We start from the raw sequence: 20,516 nt of genomic DNA on the forward strand, positions 1-20,516 counted from the left end.
AGGTGACCCTAAAATCAAAAATACATGTATTTCTTCTAGATTGTAGTTTTATCTAGCCATATCACTGTGCAGAAGGAAGCATCTACCTTGCTTTGGTTGGCAGGTGTAGTTTGGTACAAAGAAAATGGCTCATAGAGTTCACATCCAGGTGAGTAAATGTGTCATTATTACAATTTTGGTGTGTTGAGCAGCTCAAGCCAAGTGCAGTTGATCTATTATATTCAAGAGGGCAGAAATCTTCACAGCCAAGACGAAGTAAACAGCACTACAGCCTAGAAAAAACATGTATATTTGATTGTGGTATTAACTTCCCCTTTAACCAACAATCCTGAGTAGTTTATGTTTTTGAATTAAAGTAAAGCGACTCCTAAATGCTTGGTAGTAGCAGAAGCACCTCAGTGGCAGAGAGGGCGGTAGATAGGGTTGCAAGAGGCCTTTGTGGTGCAGAAAAACTGCAGACAGCAGCGGAAGAAGAAGTAGCAGCTGAACTTGTAGTTTTAACAGCATCTAGTGGTGGTTCAGGAAAAATGCAGGCAGCCTTAGCAGTTGAATCAAGTCCAATGTCAGTGTGTCTACTGAAAAGAACTGACGCTATCTCCTCTGCAAGACTCTATAGCAACACACAATAAAAAGGACAGAGAGAAGACACACAGAAGCATGAACAAATGAGACAGACGATAAGATCTTATATAGGAGAAAAGCCAAAAGAAGAGAAATCATCCTCAAAAGCATACAGATGTACAAAGAAATGCTTTATGATTACATAGTAGAGGTGTAACAGTTCTAGAAGTCACTTCTTATGATAGCCACAGGAGTAGCTAAGCTAGTAGCTGCTTCCTGTGTGTATATTAGCCAAACTTCACAGTAAAGGACTGTTTTGGCATGCGTAACAGCAGTTTTTGCATTGCTGTTATAAGGATGTGTAAATATAGGATGGGAAACAGCTGTTGAGCAACACTCTTAGTAAAGTGTGTAAACCTGTGGATGCTAAGACCTATTCAAAGTGTATATTAGAAGATAAGATCTTAAATAGGATAACCTGAGAAAAGCCAAAAGAAGAGAAAGAAGTTACTACTCTTTCATGATGTCAGCTAATGGGGATCCAAAAGTGCAAAGTATGCACAAATCTGTGGATTTCAAGAATTGTTACACCACTATTACAGAGTAAACTAGAAACAGACAGAAATCAGAAAATTGGTTTTGAGTAGAACTGAAATGAAGTAGAAACCCATGTGCTGTCAAAACTCCAACGTAACATCAGTCCTGCTGGGAGGGAATGAACAGTTATTGATGTTTGGTCAGTTTTCTTCAAAGGAAAACCCAGAAATTATTGTTAAGTGATGGATGAGCTATAATGAACACACTGTGGAAACACCACCACGGCACCAAGTAACAGAGTGCAGATTAAAAATCTGCTGCCATAAAGTTGGCACACTCCAAAAAACCCATTCAAATATAAGCGATAAAAAGAAAGCAGTGGGTGTAGTGATACAGACTGCACTCCAAAACAAAAAGAAGAAAACTTTGAATTAGAAAAAAAGGTCAAAACATTTTTTTTACTACAGGGACTGCAATGTTGTGTTTCTACAGCAAAAGACACAACTGAAATCCTCTGCATAACGCTCCATCGCCTGCACTATTGTTGTAGACTAAACTATCTGCAGTTCATGTGTCTTGCAGTGACAAAAACATCCAGACAGACGTACCACTTGTTGCTGTTGCAAACGTATCGTAGCAGGAGAGGAGGTGAGCCGTTTCTCCCACTGGTTGGGCTGAGGAGGAGAGGGAGGTGGAGCTTCCATAAAGGAGCGTTTTAGCTGGCTAATGCTAGCTTGGTGTTTCAGAACCTCTTCTTGGGTCTTATCATGGTCCTAATGGGGAGGGGGAGGAAAGGATAGGTATAAGGGGAAGGGGAGGTAGGAGGCAGGCAGAGAGTGAATGACATGAATGTGAGTGATGAAAGATCAGAAAGGTGGGAAACATGGGATGTAAGAGATGTGAGAAGTAAAGAGGAAAAGAGGAAGTAAAAGCCAGAGTAGAAGGAGAGTTTAAAAAAAGGGAGAGCAAGCTCAAGAGACAGAAAAATGATGGGAAAAGGAAGGAAGGAAAAGAAGGAGGGGGATAGTGAAGGAGAAATGGGGAAGGATAAAAGGAGAAAGGGACGGGGAGGGAAAAATTGTGGTCACAGGAACATTAGTCTGTCAATATGAAGGGAAACAAGATGGACGCCGTGCTTCACTGCAGCATTGTTTAAAAAGCCTTGAAATCATATACATGACTTATCACTAGCGATGCACCCACATATCAGCCAATATCGGTGATTTTGATCATTTGACTGTATCACACTATCAGCAAATTCTGTCACATCAAATCTGCGACAGGTTGAAATATAGTGTAAAAAAAGACCTATAAGACATTTAAACAGCTAAGTTGTCTTTTGATAATCACTGAAAATACTGATTTACTGGAGTTGTTTCACAATTGGTGCATGACGGCTGATTACTTATGAATTACAGCAAGCTGCAGTGAAACAAGGCCCACCATCTTGTAAGGACTTTTCCCTTAAAACAGACCAGGAATGGCATCTGCAGAGCATGGAGCTGGTAGTGCTAGTCTGCCTCTCCCTTACCCTTTATTCCTATCTGACTGCTTACTTATTATTAGTTTATTTGTTTAGTTTAGTATTAGTTTTCACTTTTCCATTTGACTTTAATGTCATTAGTAATAGTTGTTTTGTTACACATCAGGTATCTTTTCCACCAGGTCTGCCTCCATCTGTTCCTCATCTCATTCACACAAGCATGGAGACATTTCATGAAATTGAGATAAATTAGACAAATTTTCTTAATGTACTGAGAAGGCTGCAGGATTTAATCCAACACAGAGACACTGGCACAACATACTGAGGAGAAAAATACTTGTTCAGTCTGCTCTAACCACGTTTAACATTTCAGCTAACACTGATTAGTGTGTAGACTACTCTAGTGCAACGGATCACTATCAGCCCCATGCTTCACACACAGGTTTTGTTGTTTTAGTATGTTATCACACCACAGATCACTTGACTTTTTGGCAGCCAATCACCAGAAAACAGGAAGAAAGCTCCTCATGTGTGTTAGGGAGGCTGGATTAGTCAGGTTAGACACAGCTGCCTGGCAATAATCAAACTTCTGACCAATCGAGAATCCAGAATACAACAAGATAAAATTTAAAAAAAACTGCAATCAACATGCACAGAGCATGCATTTAAGTCACCATTAGTCCAATTCACAGAGAAGCCATTGTGAACACTCAGTCAAGGAAATTTTCTGCAAGAGCCCATTTCTGCTGTACTGTTGTGCAGATACAAAACTGAGGTTTCTGACACAACTTCAACTAATTCCAAGGAGCAAGGAGAAGAATAAAGGTCTAAAGAGGCTGATGTTGCTGTTGTGCACATACGCAAATCTTTTTAGTGTTTAGTTGGGGATTATATCTGTCAGGAACACCCTTAATCTCATCTCTATCCCTCAGACAACATTGGCTACAAACATAACCATCACATAATACTTGGCTAGATTAATTCAAACTGTTGAGGACTACTGAGAATCAAATAACGGCTAAATGTTGTAAACAATCTCAGTAGTGCATTTAAAGCTCATTTTCTCATTGTGTTGTCCCAGGACTCAGTGACCAGACAAAAAATTAAATATTTGCATTGCAACAGTAACATTACATTACAACAGCTAAGTGAGTGAAATAAAACAAAAAAATTTATTATGTAATACAAATGTTAAAAATATGTATTTATTTAAAAGTCTTTCTTCATGTGGCAAAGGTTTCCAACTCAAACATCATAAGGACCAAATATTTTATTAAGACTGAGTTAACTACCAACACAAAGTGTTGTTTCTAATGCAATATAATTTTTAACATTTCGACTAATATTACAGAAATTTAAAAGACCAAATCTGAAACTAACAACGAGAAAATGAAAGGACAAAAACTGCACAAAACTACAACTATTGTATGAAATGTGTGATCAGTCATGCGGTTTCTTGTAGCTTGTTTTAGCATCCACTGCTGACAGATAAAGAAAGCGAGCTCTTTTTTTGTAAAACAGAGACCCCACAAACTCAAGAGCTGTGGAAACTACATTATCAAGCTGAAAGATGCCAAATATCTGAGTTGAATTGGGACAAATTAGGTGATGACTTGTGAGTTTTTCCACATGTAGAAATGTTGATTGGGTTCTTGTTTAGGTGACATTTGTGTTTTATCACAAAAACAGTGAAATTTCCAAGTTGAGCTGTTCAAAGGAGCTGCAATGTGAATGAGGACAACTAGCACTGAAATGTTTTCAACTTTCCAAGATCATAACTGTTGATGTTGGACCTGAGTACAGAGTTGATTAACAAACATACACACACACACACAAACACATGCGGGCATGCACGCAGAGCCTGAGAGTGCGAGAGGGCAGCAGTCTTGTACAGTATAGTTGTAGATCTGATGGCGTCAGAATACACAGAAACATGTAGGTCTCATTATCAGCCATCGGACAATACCAGTACCAACCTCCAACATTAAATTACTGTGCCTCACATAAATATTGTCCCCATGCACTCTCAACGAACTCTGGAAGGCAGACATACAGCACACAATGAAAAAAAAAATAATTAATTCAAAAGAAATTAATAAATGTATGGTGAAAATTCAGTGCACAAATAAAATAAAACAAAACTAACAGAATGAAAACAACAAAAAAAATTACATATAACCAAAAAAAAGTGAGATGTTGACACCAAAAATGTCCCAAATGTCTCGGGTGAACGTTGGATGATGGGTACAAGCACAAATGTTTTCATTTTGGTATTCCACATGAATGTCACAGTTGTTGATACTCGTACCCATGGTAAACATGCAAAATCCAAAGCAGTCAAAACACCAACAGATGTTCACACAAACCATCACAACCACACTGCGCTTTCAGGAAAACTCAAAAATAACGAAAAGAACCTCAGGTGCAAACCAGAAACCAGACTGAAACTGTAAGCCACAGCAGAGCATCTGAAAGTGAAAACAGTTGGGTGAAAGTGCCCAGATCTATTTTTAAGAGTCAAACCCAATCTGGAATTCAAATGTAGAGCATGAGGTATAAATTTAAATTATTGCAACATGAGTCAATAACTTTTTTTTAAGGTTATAAAATTCCAGATTTGGTTCTTGTTTAAAAAAGAAACCCCAAACTACCTCCATAGATTCAAGTCAGGGCAACTTCACCCTGGGAAAAGAATAAACCCAACCAGTAAACCAACCCACACGGGCCACAGGCCAATGCACAACCAAATAACCAATAAGATGAATGAACCTGAGGGGGGCCAAGTTCACTGGATCCAGGTGAGTGCTGGTGAGGTAAAGTCGAGGAGACAATAAGGACAGGTTTGCTCCATTGCAACATAAAACCAATGTTGTAAACACTTCACACTAGTTCTTAGCTGCATAATGTCAATTTATTCTGATCTCTTTAATATTTGCAAAGCATGCTGGGTAAAGACAGGCCTTACAGACCTGGGAGGGCATGGCCTCTGCATCGCCAGGGCTTACGTCCACCACCGTAACCTTCAGTGTCGTAGTCATGGTGATGGTAGGACAAAATGAAGGAGTCAAGGGCACGAAGAAAGAAAAGAGTGAAATGGATGATGGGAAAAGCTATTTTCTTCCACAGCAACCTTTAGTGTTAGGGAGTACTGCTGGTCATGTGACCTTAGCACCAAACCCATTGGAACAGTAACAGGAAAGGATGCTGAGGTGGTCAAGATCTGGAGACAGAAGGTGCTACTAACTGCTTACAGTGTGTGTATACTTCTATCATATGACTGAAAGGCAGCCTTATATTTACAGCTTTACGTTTATACTTAGCTGCATAATGAGTTCAAAGTCCAAAATAGTGAAACTGTTAAAGGTTTACAGGATGGGTACTACAGAAACACTAGAAGAGTTTTGTCTAAAATGACTTGATCAGTGCAGAGAGGTAGAGGACAGAGTGCTGAACGTCAGGGATCAGGGCAGGTGTAACACTGTTTAGTCTTAATGTTTATTACATATTATACACAAACGCAATAAGCTGCAGGTGCTATAGGCATCTGGAGGCAACTGTATGTACAATTCTAACATGTGATCAACTATTAGTTACTCAGCATCACCCTTTCTATGCAGAACTACACAACTGAAAATAACTTTTAAAAATAATCGATACTGCCTTAAAAGTGCACTTATGTAATTTATATAATTACGTCACCACATCTGATTAGAGGGACATTAAGCAGTTTTATATTACACAGAGCAACCACAACAGAGCTCTACAATTAATAACCTCTAATTGCAACTACTCTGACAATGATCTGAACATCACTAATCATTACCATTGCCTTTTTTTTAGTCTCTCTGCTCTCCTCTCAATTTCTGTACATTATTTTAAACTCTTAATAAAGTGACCTTTTCTCTATATTGGCAATGTACATATTTGTCTCTGTGCTATACATTTTTAATGTCTTCTCACTGTTCTAACTCTTAATTTAATCTTATTCTACTCTGTTTCTTCAAACAATACACTGGGGTTTGCACGGTAAGGAATTAAGAGGTAGAAAAAAAAATATATCAGCTAGAGGAAGTGCTGGTGGGGGAAATGAACAAAAGGAGGTGACAGACATCATATGCATTCAAAAAGAGGTCAAACACAAAGTGAGGGAGTGGAATATGGACCAGGAGGTGTATACATGTTGCTTTTATGCAGCTGGATCACACATCTCTTGCATCCAGGTGGCCTCTGTATTAGTGCGGTGCCTGATGCGAGGAGGCGTGTGTGTTGGTGTGAGAGGAGAAGCCTGCCTGTTGAAAACAGAGCTCAACTGATTCTCAGACTGATCATCGGGCCCGTCATCGAGAAACACTGGCAAAGCGGTTTTTCTTTGACTGGAGACAACTTTCTCCAAGTAGCACAGGGTCAGACCGAGGGGTGTGGCTAAAATCAGGGCTAAGACTACAGACTGGCTTGCTGTCAGCATCACTGCCAGGAGGAAGACGACTAACAGGCAAGGCAGAAACAGAGGGGAGGGATTCAGGAGGTAGCGGTGTACAGATGCAATGAGGTTAGAGCAAGAGAAGGCAGGGAGAGAGCCGCAAGATGGAAAAGAAAAGGGGCGAGCAGGGAGAGAGGAGAGGGAAGCAATGGTTGAGAGTATTGATGGATGGAGAGAAGATATGTTGGGTAAACTCAATTGAGCTGGACGAGAACATAAAGCAGCAACTGTATTACTGATCTTTGGAGGAAGATGCTGGATAAGAAATGCTACCAAATGAGTCCATCTAAATGTCAAAATGTTAAGGATTTGATCTAATTTGGACATAATCATATTGGAGACTCTATAATTCCAGGCAGTGATGGTGCAAATATTTAATTTTGGAACCCACTTAAACATCATCATGAACAAAGCAGGAGAAAAAAGGTGCAGTTTCTTCATTAATCTTGAAAATGCACCTGTGGCCAGACACATGTTTCCATTTCCTGAAACGGAGAGGAAGCCAAACACAAAAGAAACGTATTTAACCACACCCTTCAGAGAGAACCAGCTTCGCCAGTTTAGCAGTCCAGCTGTTGCTCTGGTTTGAGCCTGGCAGCTCTCCACAGATTTCAAAATCTCTGAGGAGCATGTTTGGGAGGATGATGGGTTTTGTGCGAGCTGCTCAAGATCTGCTAACTGCTGATCAGTGAAGAAGGACAGGGTGTTTGAGGGGAGGGTCCACAGCGTGTGTGCCGAGTCCACGTCGTCGATACGATCTTCATCTTCGGAGATATCTGAAAGGACGTGGTCAAGCTCGGAGATGGAGTCGAGGGAGGGTGGGATGGATGAGAGTGAGGATGATGAGGAGAAGGAGAGGGGGAACATGAAGATTGACTGATGGAGAGGGAAGAATTAAAGGAAGACACAAGAGGAGAGGAAGAAAAAGCAGGAAATGAGGGAGGGCACAATATGACAAGAGAGCCAGAGAGTGGATAGATGGGTGAGATCAAACAACGGCGAATGCACACACCCGCAAAGTGAAGGAGCAAGCCATGAAGAAATGAAAATTAAATGACAAATCAAAATAATCGAGTGCAAAAATTAAAATTATTCAGATTTCATAAAATGGCAGCAACAAGTGGCAACATGCAAGAGAGGTGTGAGAACGGCAAAATAAAGAAATAAAATTTTTCAAAAGGGAGTGTGTGAAAGAAAAAGAGAGAGGGAAAGAGACAAAACATTAGTCAGTGAACAACACGCCACAATCGCTTACAAGTGAACATAGCAGGGTAGAGCATAGGTGCAGAAAACAGTAGGCACAGGTGCTGGCAGAAAAAGTATCAACAGGGTGTGTCACCACTAAAAGGGCCAAGACAGGTGCCAAGTCCAGAGTGCTGGGATGTGAGCGAGGGTAAGGAGGAGACGGGAGGGAGTGAGGAAAGGGAGCTGGAACAGGAGGCATGCACAGCAGCACACAGCAGTAATCTGTGTATACTCATATATTGTTCAGAGACGGGCTCAAGTTAGTAGTGAGCACTATGAATAAGAGGGACACAGCTCCTCAGTAGAGGACAGCAGTTAGGCCAATAGAGCAAAATGCTGGACTACTTGAAAAGCTGCTCTGTTAAGACTTGTTGTAGTTGATAAGAAAACCATTAAAAATATGAGACTGAAGACATGAGGCTTTCTTCGTTTTGTTGGTTTATGTACCTCTACCACTCCTGTATACATTCACATTTTGTGGAGGCAAATTAATAGCTGTCCTCTGGCCTTAGATAAGGTTGATATCGCAGTGTCTCAGTAGTCACTTATTCCTGATCACTAAATGGACAAAGAAAAATCTATTTGAATTTGTAGCTGTAGATTCCAGTGAAAACCGTTGAAAAAGGCCCAACTCTCGACTTTAATTGATCGAACCCACTTGCATATGAAATGAGTAGCGGGGGACATGTAGAGTAGAAATAACAGACTTTGTTCACCTGCCACGGTTAAGAAGTCATCGTCATCAGACACACATACAGAGTGGAGGAGACTCGCCACAAATTATCAACAGTGATGCGTAAATGGTTATGTTTACACATGATTAACTTCTAGTGTCACAGTTTTGCAAACCCGGAAAAGAAAATACACATATTCATCGTTTCACAGAAACATAAAGCAAGCAAACACTGCTATCTTACAACAGTAACAAGAAACAGCAGAAACTGTCTCTGGATTTATAGCTCTCAGTACATACTGTATTTCTATTTGATATAACAGACCGTTTCCATGGGACAACATAGACTCACTGGTATAAATTAAAAAAAACAACCAAAAAAAAAAAAAAAAATAGAACTGAGCTACACACATTCTATTTTTATCTCGTATTTCTGTTCTTGTACCTGCAAATGCTACATCTGATTTATGAACACACCTTTGAGTCAGAGTGGAGCTCCAGGTGAGGCTCGCGTCCATTCTCAGCTGATTCTCTGCCAGCCTCAGTTATGCTGATCATTGGTGCTACGCGATCAGAAACAAAAGAAACGGCAATCACAGTTATTTACTTATTGAAAACTTGCATAACTATAACAAGTAAATAATTGCTAAAAAAAATAAAATAATAAAAGCTTTATTAAAAAGCTTTCTTTTATTAAAAAAATTTAATAAAATCAAAAACGTGTAGTAGAGTAAATGCACCAAAATAAACTCAAGTATAAAACATCAAGTTGCAGTAGAATAATGTACCCAGCAGGGGGCGATATCAGCTAACAGTATAACCACATGTTAAACAGGGGTGCACAGTTGCATGAATTGGAATCTGGGAATCTTGAACCCCTCCATAACAAAGCAGAACAAAACAAATGTGTAGGCAAAGAAGGTAAAGCCAAAACCACATCACAGTTCTATAGACATAGAGAACACGCTGGTTTTATTACCGTTCTACATGAGATGATCTACTACAGTTATTTATAAATCTGATGTTAATGACAACTTTTGTGCTGACAAAATGCGAACAATTGGCGTTTTTCTCTTCACTCTGCTGTTCTGTTTTTTCATACTTTTGATCCACAGAACATTTATTCTTTTCAGCTCTTTCTTTCTCCCTCTCTGTCTCTCACTGTGTGACAGGAAACATATGCTCCAGCTATTTCCTGTATCTGGTCAGGCATCGAGCATTTACCATCAGTACAAACACAGACATGCACACGACCCTGCGCAATGCCTAAATCCATGACCCTACTTCCATCTGCCCCTCATTCCTTCCATCTGTCCATTCATTCGACATAGTTCAGAATGAAGCTGAAATATCAAATATGCCTCACTTTCAGTTGCATTCATGTCTGTTACCTCCATCCAAACTGCGGCTGATGCGTTTTGAAGACGTGCGTTCAAAGCTGGGCGCCGGTCGGTCTATGAGGGAACTGGCCATGCGGGTTTGGGCCTGAGTTCGCCCGCTGTAACGAAACTTTGAGCCCAGAGTCAAAAAGCGGGCCTTGGTAGGAGGCTCTGGTGCATTTAACCTAGTGACAAAAAGAGAGATGGAGAGAGATGAGGTGGTACTGGAGAGAAACATGACTTTTAAAGCTTATTCAGATTAATTTATTTTGCAATGAAACACTGATCATCACATTTATAAGTCTATGGGTAAGGAAAGCAAAATGCTTCCAGGCAACTCCTCCTTGAACAGGATATGAAAGAAATACTCAGGCATCTCTACAAACACAACATACAAATGTGCACACACGCAAAGCAAACACGGGCATCAGGCTTATCTATATGGGTGTTTCTGCTGTGTCTAAGGCAACAAATACGCACTTTGAGATACGCTTTCTTCACAGACTTCCTGGGAAGATGCACAGCTTTTTTTCAAGAAAAATAACACAAGTGACTCCACAGGCAGTATGGATGCATCAGTCTACCTGAAGAAACTGTGATTCTCCACACAGACTTTCCACAGCCTTTTGGCAGCTCGGTGATTCTCGAGTTTGAATCCCACTGTACTCTCAAACTGCTCCGTCTATCAAGCACAATATCAGTGAGAAAAAAAACGTTTTCTTAACAGTAAAAAGGGCACATTGATAAAATAAATAGCTTAGGTAAACCTAATTCGTGTGTGCATACATACCTCTCCTGGTCTGATTTTAATGTAGAAGTTGTTCCTCTTGTATGAAATCTTGAGTATTTTGGGCCAAGCAAAGCGATTTATCCGAAGCCTGTCTTTATAGACTAAGAGTCCGTTGGCACACACACCAAGCATGATGTCCACACCCTCTGAATCCTGTGAGGATACAAATGTGCATAACATATATTAATTTGATTAATTATTTGTTGTAAACACCATCTATTTATCCAAGCCAGATCATACTGTGCATGGATTGATTAGACTGTTTAAGGTCACCATTACCACACACACAAACAGTGACACTCATTACAACTGTAACGCATTTGGCTGGCAGACTAACACACTGACAAAGCTTTTAAGGCTCCCAGACCATCTGCTAATGGTATTGATTACAGTAGTGAAGTAACACAGGAAAAATCTGTTGTACTAATGGAGAATGCAATATGCGGATAATGGACAGTTTTATCAGGACACATGCACACAAACATCACATGGCCTTGCCATGCTATTAGCTGCTCATCGATCTCTGACCTTGCGCTGCAGCTACATTCAAATATTTTGGCTGGTTACACTGACAGAGGGAATGTTAAAGAAAACTAGTAAAAGTTGCATTTCCTGCGAAAATGCAGTGTGAATGCCTTGTAGTGGAATCTGCTGAAAACAGCAGAAGTAAAACTATGTGCTGAAAGGAGGTGAAGAAACTGAAAATCATGCTGAGAACAGTTGAAGCAGAATTTTTTGCTGAAAAGAGGTGAAAAGCCATAAATTCTGCTGTAAAGGGGTGAAGAAGCTAAAATTTGTGCTGAAAAGAGGTGAAAAGGTTGAACTGTCTGCTGAAAGGAAATGTTGCCGTGAGCTGGGTGAACTCGGGCCTCCTGGTCTCAAGGCTGCTACTCATCTCACTGAGCCAAACTGGTTGTCAGGTAACTGAAAAGAGGTGAAAAAGCTGAAAATTGTGCTGAAAAGAGGTGAACTTGTTAAACTTTCTGCAAAAAGGAGATGAAAAAACTGAAAATTCCGCTGAAAACAGGCCAAGAAGCTGAAAATTCTGCTGAAAAGAATAATTTGTAATGAAAAAAAAAATGTTGAACAAGGTGGAATCGAATCAAATGCATCTCTCTTTAGTGTCCATCTTTTCCTTTTCGCAGCTAAAATAATGAATTCCCTGAAATACTATTACTCAGTGTGTGTTACATTTGTGCTTTTAAAATGTTTTGACATCCAGTATTTGAAACAGTTCCTTTGTGGGCCCTGGGGATTCTGAGACTTGTGCAACAAATTAATGGCACAGGACAGAAATAGATCAACTCCCTGAATTCCCACATCTTTGGTATGCCATAAAAAAATAAATAAAAAAGGAAAAAAGATTTTCCGCATTTTAAAGGCTCTCTCTGCTTTTCTATCTTTGCCTTGGTTCTCTGTGTTGCAAAAAGTGGAGCATGCCCCTTTCAAGTATTTGTCCCCATCTCACTCTGGCCTTATTTCTGTTCTCCATTTATTTTCCCTTCTCAATCTCTCATCCTTCCTTTCTATCTATAAGACTCTCATTTTTCTGCCTATACTGCATAAAGACACACAAACATACTGAGACAAACATGAAAACATGCACGCAGTACACTGATGACCTGCTATCCCAGTGAGAAACACTGGCTGTTCCCATGGTAATGGCCTCCCCGAGTGTTTGCACAGCTGACACACACACACACACACACACACACACACACACACACTCTCCCTACATCAAAGAATCTGCTCAGCCACAGATGTTGACAACAATGGAGAGGACAGGGTTCATTCATTTATTCATACCTTAGCGTGGTGCAGGTCCACGCCATACATGGACAGTTTCTTGGCACTTTCAAGAAACTGGGTGTCAGCCTGTGCTGGTGTCATTCCCCTGAAAAGCAAAGAAAAGGCTCAGTTAATTCAAAATGCTCATATTTCTATATAGTGATCATTTTCTGCTTAAATGGTATTATAGCAAGTATTTTTTTTTTAATTCTAATTTTAACTTAAATGTACCATCGTACCGTTTAAATGTACCGTTAAGGCTCAAATCGAACGTACAAACGTAGAAGTCTTTGTTCATGAAAATAGTCTCTTAATGCCTTCCAATAGCTACACTACAAAGTTCTTTATTGTGTATGTGAAATGTTTGAATATGAAAATCGGTTCTTATCCTTACCAGCCCTCCACTGTAGCAGTTCAGACACACTGAGCATAAATTTTACTCTAACATTGTAAAACAGGGAAAAAAAAAAACACTACTTCAAACCACAAGATAATTTAATTTAAGCTGGAAATCTTTCTAATGAAGTAACAGTCAATCGTCTACAGGCTGCCTAAAAGTCAGCGTGTTGTGTTGGAATGGTAAAGTGCTTTGCGCATCTCTTTCTACTCTATTAAAAATGTTGTGATGTAATGAGGACAGATAACATGAGCCTACAATCTGACTATGTTATCAAACTTCTACTGCTGCTACTTACTCTTGTTAGGTTTAGATAACCCCTGTTTCTAATCAGCTGGTATAAGGTCTTATTTCGATTACCCTCAAGTGGATTATTATCACTTTTACATGACAGACACTGTAAAACTGCTCTACGCTACGCAACGGAAGCTCCCTTGTACAAATCGGTGTGATGTCCAGTTGTGCAAATATAAACAGGAAATTTTTTTTTTTTTTTAAAGCACAGCTGGAGACACATAAAACTCATATACAATACACTCAAAAGAACTTCCTAACTGACCTGTGGGACTTGTAGAGCTCAAGAATCTTCTCCTCCATTTCTTTGTTCTGATTTGGTGCGAAGGTCAACTGACTAATGAAGTCCAGAGGGCGAGGCTGGTCAGGTTCATAGTCGCCAATTTCTGCCTGTTAAAAAAAAAAGAAAAGAAGAAGAACAAAAAAAGAAAAAGAACTTATGTACGAATTGGCTTTTTCCAAAAAAGACAGTTACGTATCCACTGGCTGCACATCACACACATGTGCATGTAAACGCAGATAAATAAATACACAGCATCCAAGTACATAATTACACATGCTGTACCTGCAACGTGTATGAGCCCAGCAGAGCGTGAGTTACAAATGAGCAAGGCAGCCGTCCAGAAGCCACATCTTCACGGAGCTGCAGACACAAAAGGTACCTACAAAAGAAGAAAGGGGGCAAACAAGGACGGATTACAAGTTGAAACCAAGTCAAGTATAAACAAGAACAAAACTTGTTCAAAGCTTTTTCTTTAGTTTCCTTTGAAGTGGAAGCACTTCTATTGTTCACAATAAATATTAAAGACATCCGTGCTTCTTTTAAGCCTGAGAATAAGATCCTCTGGTATGGATTAAATTTCTTTGATGTTTGCACAACTGCTGTTATACTTATCTATCATAATGTTTATATTTGCAGTTACTGACTTGTCTAGCAGCCGTGTGGATTTAAACAGTGTAAGCTGTCCCCTCGATTAACCCTCTGGTCATGAATCCATTATCTAATGAAACGTCACTTCAAACAACCCAAAGACCCAAAGGTGTTATTCTGCCTATTGAAAATGTCTTTCAAAGTCACTTTAAGCAGGATGGACACTTGCTGACAGGGAGGCTTAAAGCTCAGTCATTGAGTTACACAGTTCCCTGTTAACTAGGTCAATATAATGTCCCAGGACAATACTGCATTTTTCCATTCTAATATGGCTAATTAGATAATTAATGAATAGAAAATAGGTATTGGATACAGTCTGTGGAAAATCCTGTGGAATACAACTAGTGGACTGCACTGATTAGCAATCTGACTGTTAAAACTTAACAGGAGCTCCTTATAAATTTGCAGACTTACAGAGCCGAAGAACATTTAGGACTTTTTTGCAGCAGGTCAACAGCAGTGTGAGTGTGTCCTTGTTTAGCCTTTAAGTGCAACCATCAGAGAAGCGGTCCGCTCCATTAGACACAAACCTCTGTCTAAATGCTGTGTGCTTGAAGCATGCCTCTGTGCGTGTGTGCCTATGTATAAATGCAAAAAGAAATAACGTGCACAAAGCCAACTTTTTTTGGCCTTGATAGTAGGGCCTAAATTTTTTGTATTTTGGTTCAATTTTCTACTTTGCTCTTATTTGATATGTGGCCAGATAAGTGCTTTGATACCAGAGCTGCCTTTTCCCCCCATTTGTGATGTGTCATTTTAGTTATGTGTGATAGTGTGCTGGATTGTGGTGTTGGTGCTAGTTGCTATCCTGTGCTTTCTATTTCACTTTGCATGTTCATGCCCCTCAAGAAGCATCCCAACATGAGTTAATCAAACTAAAACTAAGGACAGACATAAGTCATCCCCTAAATGTCTGAAGGTCAACCCAAAATATTATTATTTTTGGCACCCACTCTGAGCCCAGAAACAGTAATAATTATGCTACTTTTTTTTTTTTATGTTCAATACAAATAAAAAGTAATAAATTTAAAGGAAACACTGGGTGTTAGACCCTGATGTGTGTGTGTGTATACCTTGTAATGTCTTCAGTGAGGAGGGATGGGTCAGGAGGGTAGAACTTGACGTTGAATGCAAACTGCCAGTTGTTACCTATAGAAAGACAGACAGAGAGATCATTATGTAGTAAAGCTAGAAAATGAGAATTTTTTATATAACCTATTTTCTTAGCTTCACCAAATATCAAACTGAAATGCTGATTCACTGATCATAAACAAAGACCTAATCACGACCACTAACACATCCATCACCTTGTCATACTGTGGTTTTCTGTTGAAGCACACAAATTTAATTTCAGTTCTAATTTGTCTCCAGTCATCTCTTTTTATTTTTACAGATTAGAAAAGATCGCGCCATCTGGAAAAGTCGCACATCAGTGTAAAAACATTTCCTCCTCAAAGGTCCATCGACGTAAGAGAAATTTTTTTGGCAGCACTGAGCGCTTTAAAGGTGTTCTCTGACCATTTTATCCTCCAGCAGTCAACTTGTGCTCAGTTTTTCTTATGCAAACCATTTCTTTAAAATTATTATAAAAGGGAAAACTAATTTTTCCTTTGCTTAAATTCCAGTGACGCTTATGTGGGAGTAACAAGAGAACCAGAACATTGATTTTAACTTTCTTATCTACCTGAGGCCACCTGCTTATCATCTACACTCACCAGCCAATTTATTAGTGTAAGCTAATGCAATTCTCATTGCATTAACTGAACTGGCTCCAAACGTACTAAGATGGCAAACAATATCACCAGACTGAGGCATCCAAAACTGTATATTTGATTTTGGACAAAATCTGAAAGCTGCCAAGTATCAACAGCCACACAAATGGGACGAGTTTACTGACTGGATTTTATCCAGAGTAGCGCTCTCTGCTTGATATTTTGCAACACTGATGTCAAAACTGAAAAGAAGAAAAAAAGAAATCTTCTCATTATTTCTCACAGTGAAACCGTTTAATTCTCAAAAGTCCTAATCCAAAACTTAAGGACTGAAAGTTTTACTTCTGGTTTTCTATTTGTGGTATCTGTTGCAATGGAAATCTTTTTACTTTAGACATCTGATTCTAGCCAGCTTCATATTTATGGGGGGACGAAGCTGTGTTTTTATTGGCTGAGACACATTAATGCACACGATGCCTCAGCCACTTGGAGTAAAATGAATTTCCCTGTTTTTCCTTTTTCTCCTTTGTAAATCTATCTGCACTTTCTGTAGCATTTTCTATTACATGCACTGTATCATGTTTTACTTTACTCTAGTAACCTTATACTATCTCATTTTCTCTCTCTACAGTGTCAGCCCTAAAAACCATGCACACCCACACAACACCCATATTGTTAAAATAACCTGTACCGTAGGAAACACCCTCTTCATATGTTGAGTGTAACGTCAAGCTTCCTATTTAGGGTTACTGACAAGCATTAAGAGATGACCATTTAATTCTTCAGAAATTTGTAAGAATGTAGTTTAACTTTTTGTCACAAGGACTGCAGAGATAGCAACATTTAAAAATATTTCAAGAACACGTTTAAGAAACAAAACAAAACAGAAAAGGGTTCAGTTACAATGTTTAGATCCCACCCCAGCATGCAGTGAAACAGAGTCACAGCTGAGTATAAACTCCAAGCAGTTTAAAGCAGAGTTGTGCCAACCCTGTCATTTGCGTGGTGTTGTGTACGCACACAGGCAATATGAGTAACTCAAATGAACATCAGCCCACATGTACGGTCTCTCTCTCTGGCCATAAACATCCGTAGACAGCGGGAGAAACTGAGCACACAGCCAGATGCACAGCGCTCATCCACGAGCGACAGCCACACACACTTGAACACACCCAGACATAACTACCTAACATGCACTAATTAAAAACATTTTATGTGCCTAAATGATATGTTCTCACTCTTAAAAGTGCAAATTCAAGTTTACGACAGTGTGTTAAAGCCTGTTTTGGTTATAGTGTAAAAAGGAGAAGTAAGAAATGGACAGCAACCAAAAAGAAGTGAAGATTTTCAAACATTTGTGACTTTCAGAATTACAGAATCGCACTCTGAATCAGTCCATGTGACTGTGTCGACTGATCCAACCGGCATGACAATATGAAACAGCAGTGTCTAGGTCCATTAAAATGCTGCAGGAGGACTGAGTATTACTCAATCTGCAATACTTAGTAATACTCAATTATGGCAAGCAATGTGCCACAATAAATAGATTTTATATGCCCTTTACTTGGTTGCTTTCATCACCCCCAAGGCATTACTACTGAATGACCAAGAAAAATGTTGACCTGGCATTACTTCGTTGTCCACCACCCCAGTAAAACCAATTACAAATCAATGTCAACTTTAAATGTTAGATTTAGGTGGATATGATAGAGCAGTGGTTCTTAACCTTGTTGGAGGTACCGAACCCCACCAGTTTCATATGCGCATTCACTGAACCCCTCTTTAGTGAAAAATAAAATGTGATTTTTTTCAAATTCAAGACATAGATATGTTTTTTATTGGTGCACAAAATGAGCCGTGCATGTTACGGTGGAGGCTCTGCCGAACCCCTGAGACCGACTCACCGAACCCCTAGGGTTCGATCGAACCCAGGTTAAGAACCACTGTGATAGAGAAATGCTAGTACAAAACTGTATCTAAAAAATTAACTAACAAGGAAATAACACCAAATGAAAGTTCTTTTAACTGAAAAAAAAAAAATGCAATGACAAACTACAGAAGCTGTGACTTGATGAGCTCATCTCCAGTTTGTCGTTAAGCTTCTCATTAAACTATAGATGCTGTCACAAATAGGGCATATTGTCCACTATCACAGACATACTGCATGCATGCAATTATAAAACAAAGCTTTATACCCTTCACTGCTCCATACCACACCCTTAATGGCTGTCAGTCAACAAAAGATGAGATCCAACACCTCAGCCCCCTTTGATAAATGAACAACAGTCAATAAAGAGGTCAATAAATAATAAAGTAGAGCGATCACACCCTGGTAACCTCTGCCAGGGTGCCAGACTGCTGCTGTTTGGTCTCAAATATCTCTGGTGCCTTTGTTTGACTTAATTGTGATGCAGTTTGTTTTTCTTTTGATATGTGGACACTTGTCCCATTTTACTAGCTCAATATTTTATTCATTGCCTTTTGGCTGACATGATAACAAAGATGCTTGTTTTTCTAACAACCAAAGCCATCTTGTGTCATTAAGGCAGAGCGAAAGAGATGCACGGATGGACGGACGGACTTGAGTGTCTTTATGTCAGCGTCCTGAAAAAAAAAAAAAAGTTCTACTTACTGCGTATCTGTCTTTTAATTTCTTTAGTGGGGTCCAACCAACACTAGAATGAGAAGGGAACAAGGAAAGAGAAAAAGAAGACTGTTACCTTCTGCCATATATACTACACAATATCAAAGCATCCATGTCTGCGGTTTCTTCATGAGGACATTATTAACTTATTTGTTACACCCTGAGTATGTGTGTCTATGGATACAAACCTTCTGGTCATGGTTATCCTTGTACGTCAGGCCAAAGTAGTCTTTTTCCAGTAGATTAAGGTGCTCACACACCTTAAAGAATAAGTACTGACCCTTGGCACGTTTCTGCAAAGAAACAAAACATTATATTTATTTTATTATTATAACTGCTGTTATTAAAACAATATTATAAACCACTCTAATATTTCCAGCTTCTTCCCCAAAATGTTTCAAACATCAAGCTTTAAGCTTATGAAATATTCCTGGAACTACACGGGACCCCTGATTAAGTTCATAACCTTTTCACTATGGCAAAATGAGACACTTGTAAAATTCCTGTCCACAGCTCTCTCACTCTCAGAGTCTCTCTTTTCCTTGTGTTTCATTTTCTTCTGTTTCATTATTGGTTTACACGCTCTCTCTCAGTCTCGCCATCTGGACCACACATTCCTTTAAAAGTTTTTTAAAAAAAAAAACTGTTAGCGATAAAATCCTCCAGACTCAGCTATGACAATGACATTTAGCACACATCCATGCTTGCATGCGCAAGCGTGCACGCACGCACGCACGCACACACACACACACACACACACACACACACACACACACGCAACCTTTAAGCAGACAAAAGGTCAGACAGAAAGAGGGTGGACAGCTGGGGAAAAATGATGGGAAAGAATGAAATAATCAAATAACGCTTGTTTCTTTTCAGTTAGTCAGCCTCAGTGTAACACTGGTGCACAGACTGAGTGCTATTCAGCAGAGAGACATATAGACTGGGCAGGGAGCGTGGTGAGAGTGAAAGGAAGGGGATGAAAGAGTGCATTTTTCTTCTTGTTCTGGGACGGCTGAAAACATCTGCGGTATTTTCCTAGACTCCGTCAAACACATGCGCAACGCACACGCAAATCTGAGAACGTGGCCTTTTAGAGTCCCTGAGTCTACACCAGAGTGCCTTCAAGCAAGGCACTGGCTGAGGTCAACTGAAATATCAACAGGCAGTCGTATAGATTATGTATTTAGTTTATGTAAATGGGATTAGAGCCACAGTCATTTAAAAGATGAATTACCTGTTTGTTTCTTGCTGCTCAAACATATTTCTAACTCAGTGTTAAAAACTGAAACATCTGTACCTAATGAAATGCTATGAAACACTACAAACCACGTGATGCTAAAATCCTGCTGAAACCAACATTAAGTAAAATTCTTAGAATCGGCATTAAGCCCACGTGACACTAAGACTCCCTCTTTGAAACCCTCAACAAAGTCAGAAAATGTCTCGCTAGAGTTTTTATTCAGTGGTCTACAACCAATAAAATATGCATTAAGTTATTACTCAGGGATGAATTTGATGCCAGGGGTTAATAAATAGGACAGATGGATGATGGAAGAATGGACAGGGAGAGAGTGTGTGTGTGTGTGTGTGTGTGTGTGT

The 20,516-nt window shown here is 39.5% G+C and overlaps 1 protein-coding gene across 14 annotated transcripts in view; it reads right to left on the minus strand.

Moving 5' to 3' along the window:
- epb41l2 (erythrocyte membrane protein band 4.1-like 2) overlaps positions 1 to 20,516 on the minus strand; it is a 52,706-nt gene that overhangs the window by 10,270 nt on the left and 21,920 nt on the right. For 4 of the 14 annotated variants that reach the window (XM_085431531.1, XM_085431533.1, XM_085431532.1 and 1 more), the window contains exons 5-19: positions 19,103 to 19,207; positions 18,903 to 18,945; positions 15,632 to 15,707; positions 14,193 to 14,289; positions 13,893 to 14,017; positions 12,955 to 13,042; positions 11,149 to 11,301; positions 10,943 to 11,040; positions 10,371 to 10,543; positions 9,457 to 9,542; positions 5,551 to 5,601; positions 5,351 to 5,386; positions 4,558 to 4,617; positions 1,707 to 1,871; positions 395 to 610 (exon numbers count right to left, since the gene is read on the minus strand). In XM_085431531.1, coding sequence (XP_085287657.1) covers positions 395 to 610; positions 1,707 to 1,871; positions 4,558 to 4,617; positions 5,351 to 5,386; positions 5,551 to 5,601; positions 9,457 to 9,542; positions 10,371 to 10,543; positions 10,943 to 11,040; positions 11,149 to 11,301; positions 12,955 to 13,042; positions 13,893 to 14,017; positions 14,193 to 14,289; positions 15,632 to 15,707; positions 18,903 to 18,945; positions 19,103 to 19,207 — 1,572 coding nt within the window. The other 10 variants (XM_085431543.1, XM_085431540.1, XM_085431546.1 and 7 more) reach the window with 8 other exon arrangements.

This window comes from Copadichromis virginalis, linkage group LG15 (genome assembly GCF_057382275.1).
Source record: "Copadichromis virginalis isolate Kocher_CV1m ecotype Utaka linkage group LG15, C_Virginalis_male_GT1.1, whole genome shotgun sequence".
Lineage (NCBI taxonomy): Eukaryota > Metazoa > Chordata > Actinopteri > Cichliformes > Cichlidae > Copadichromis > Copadichromis virginalis.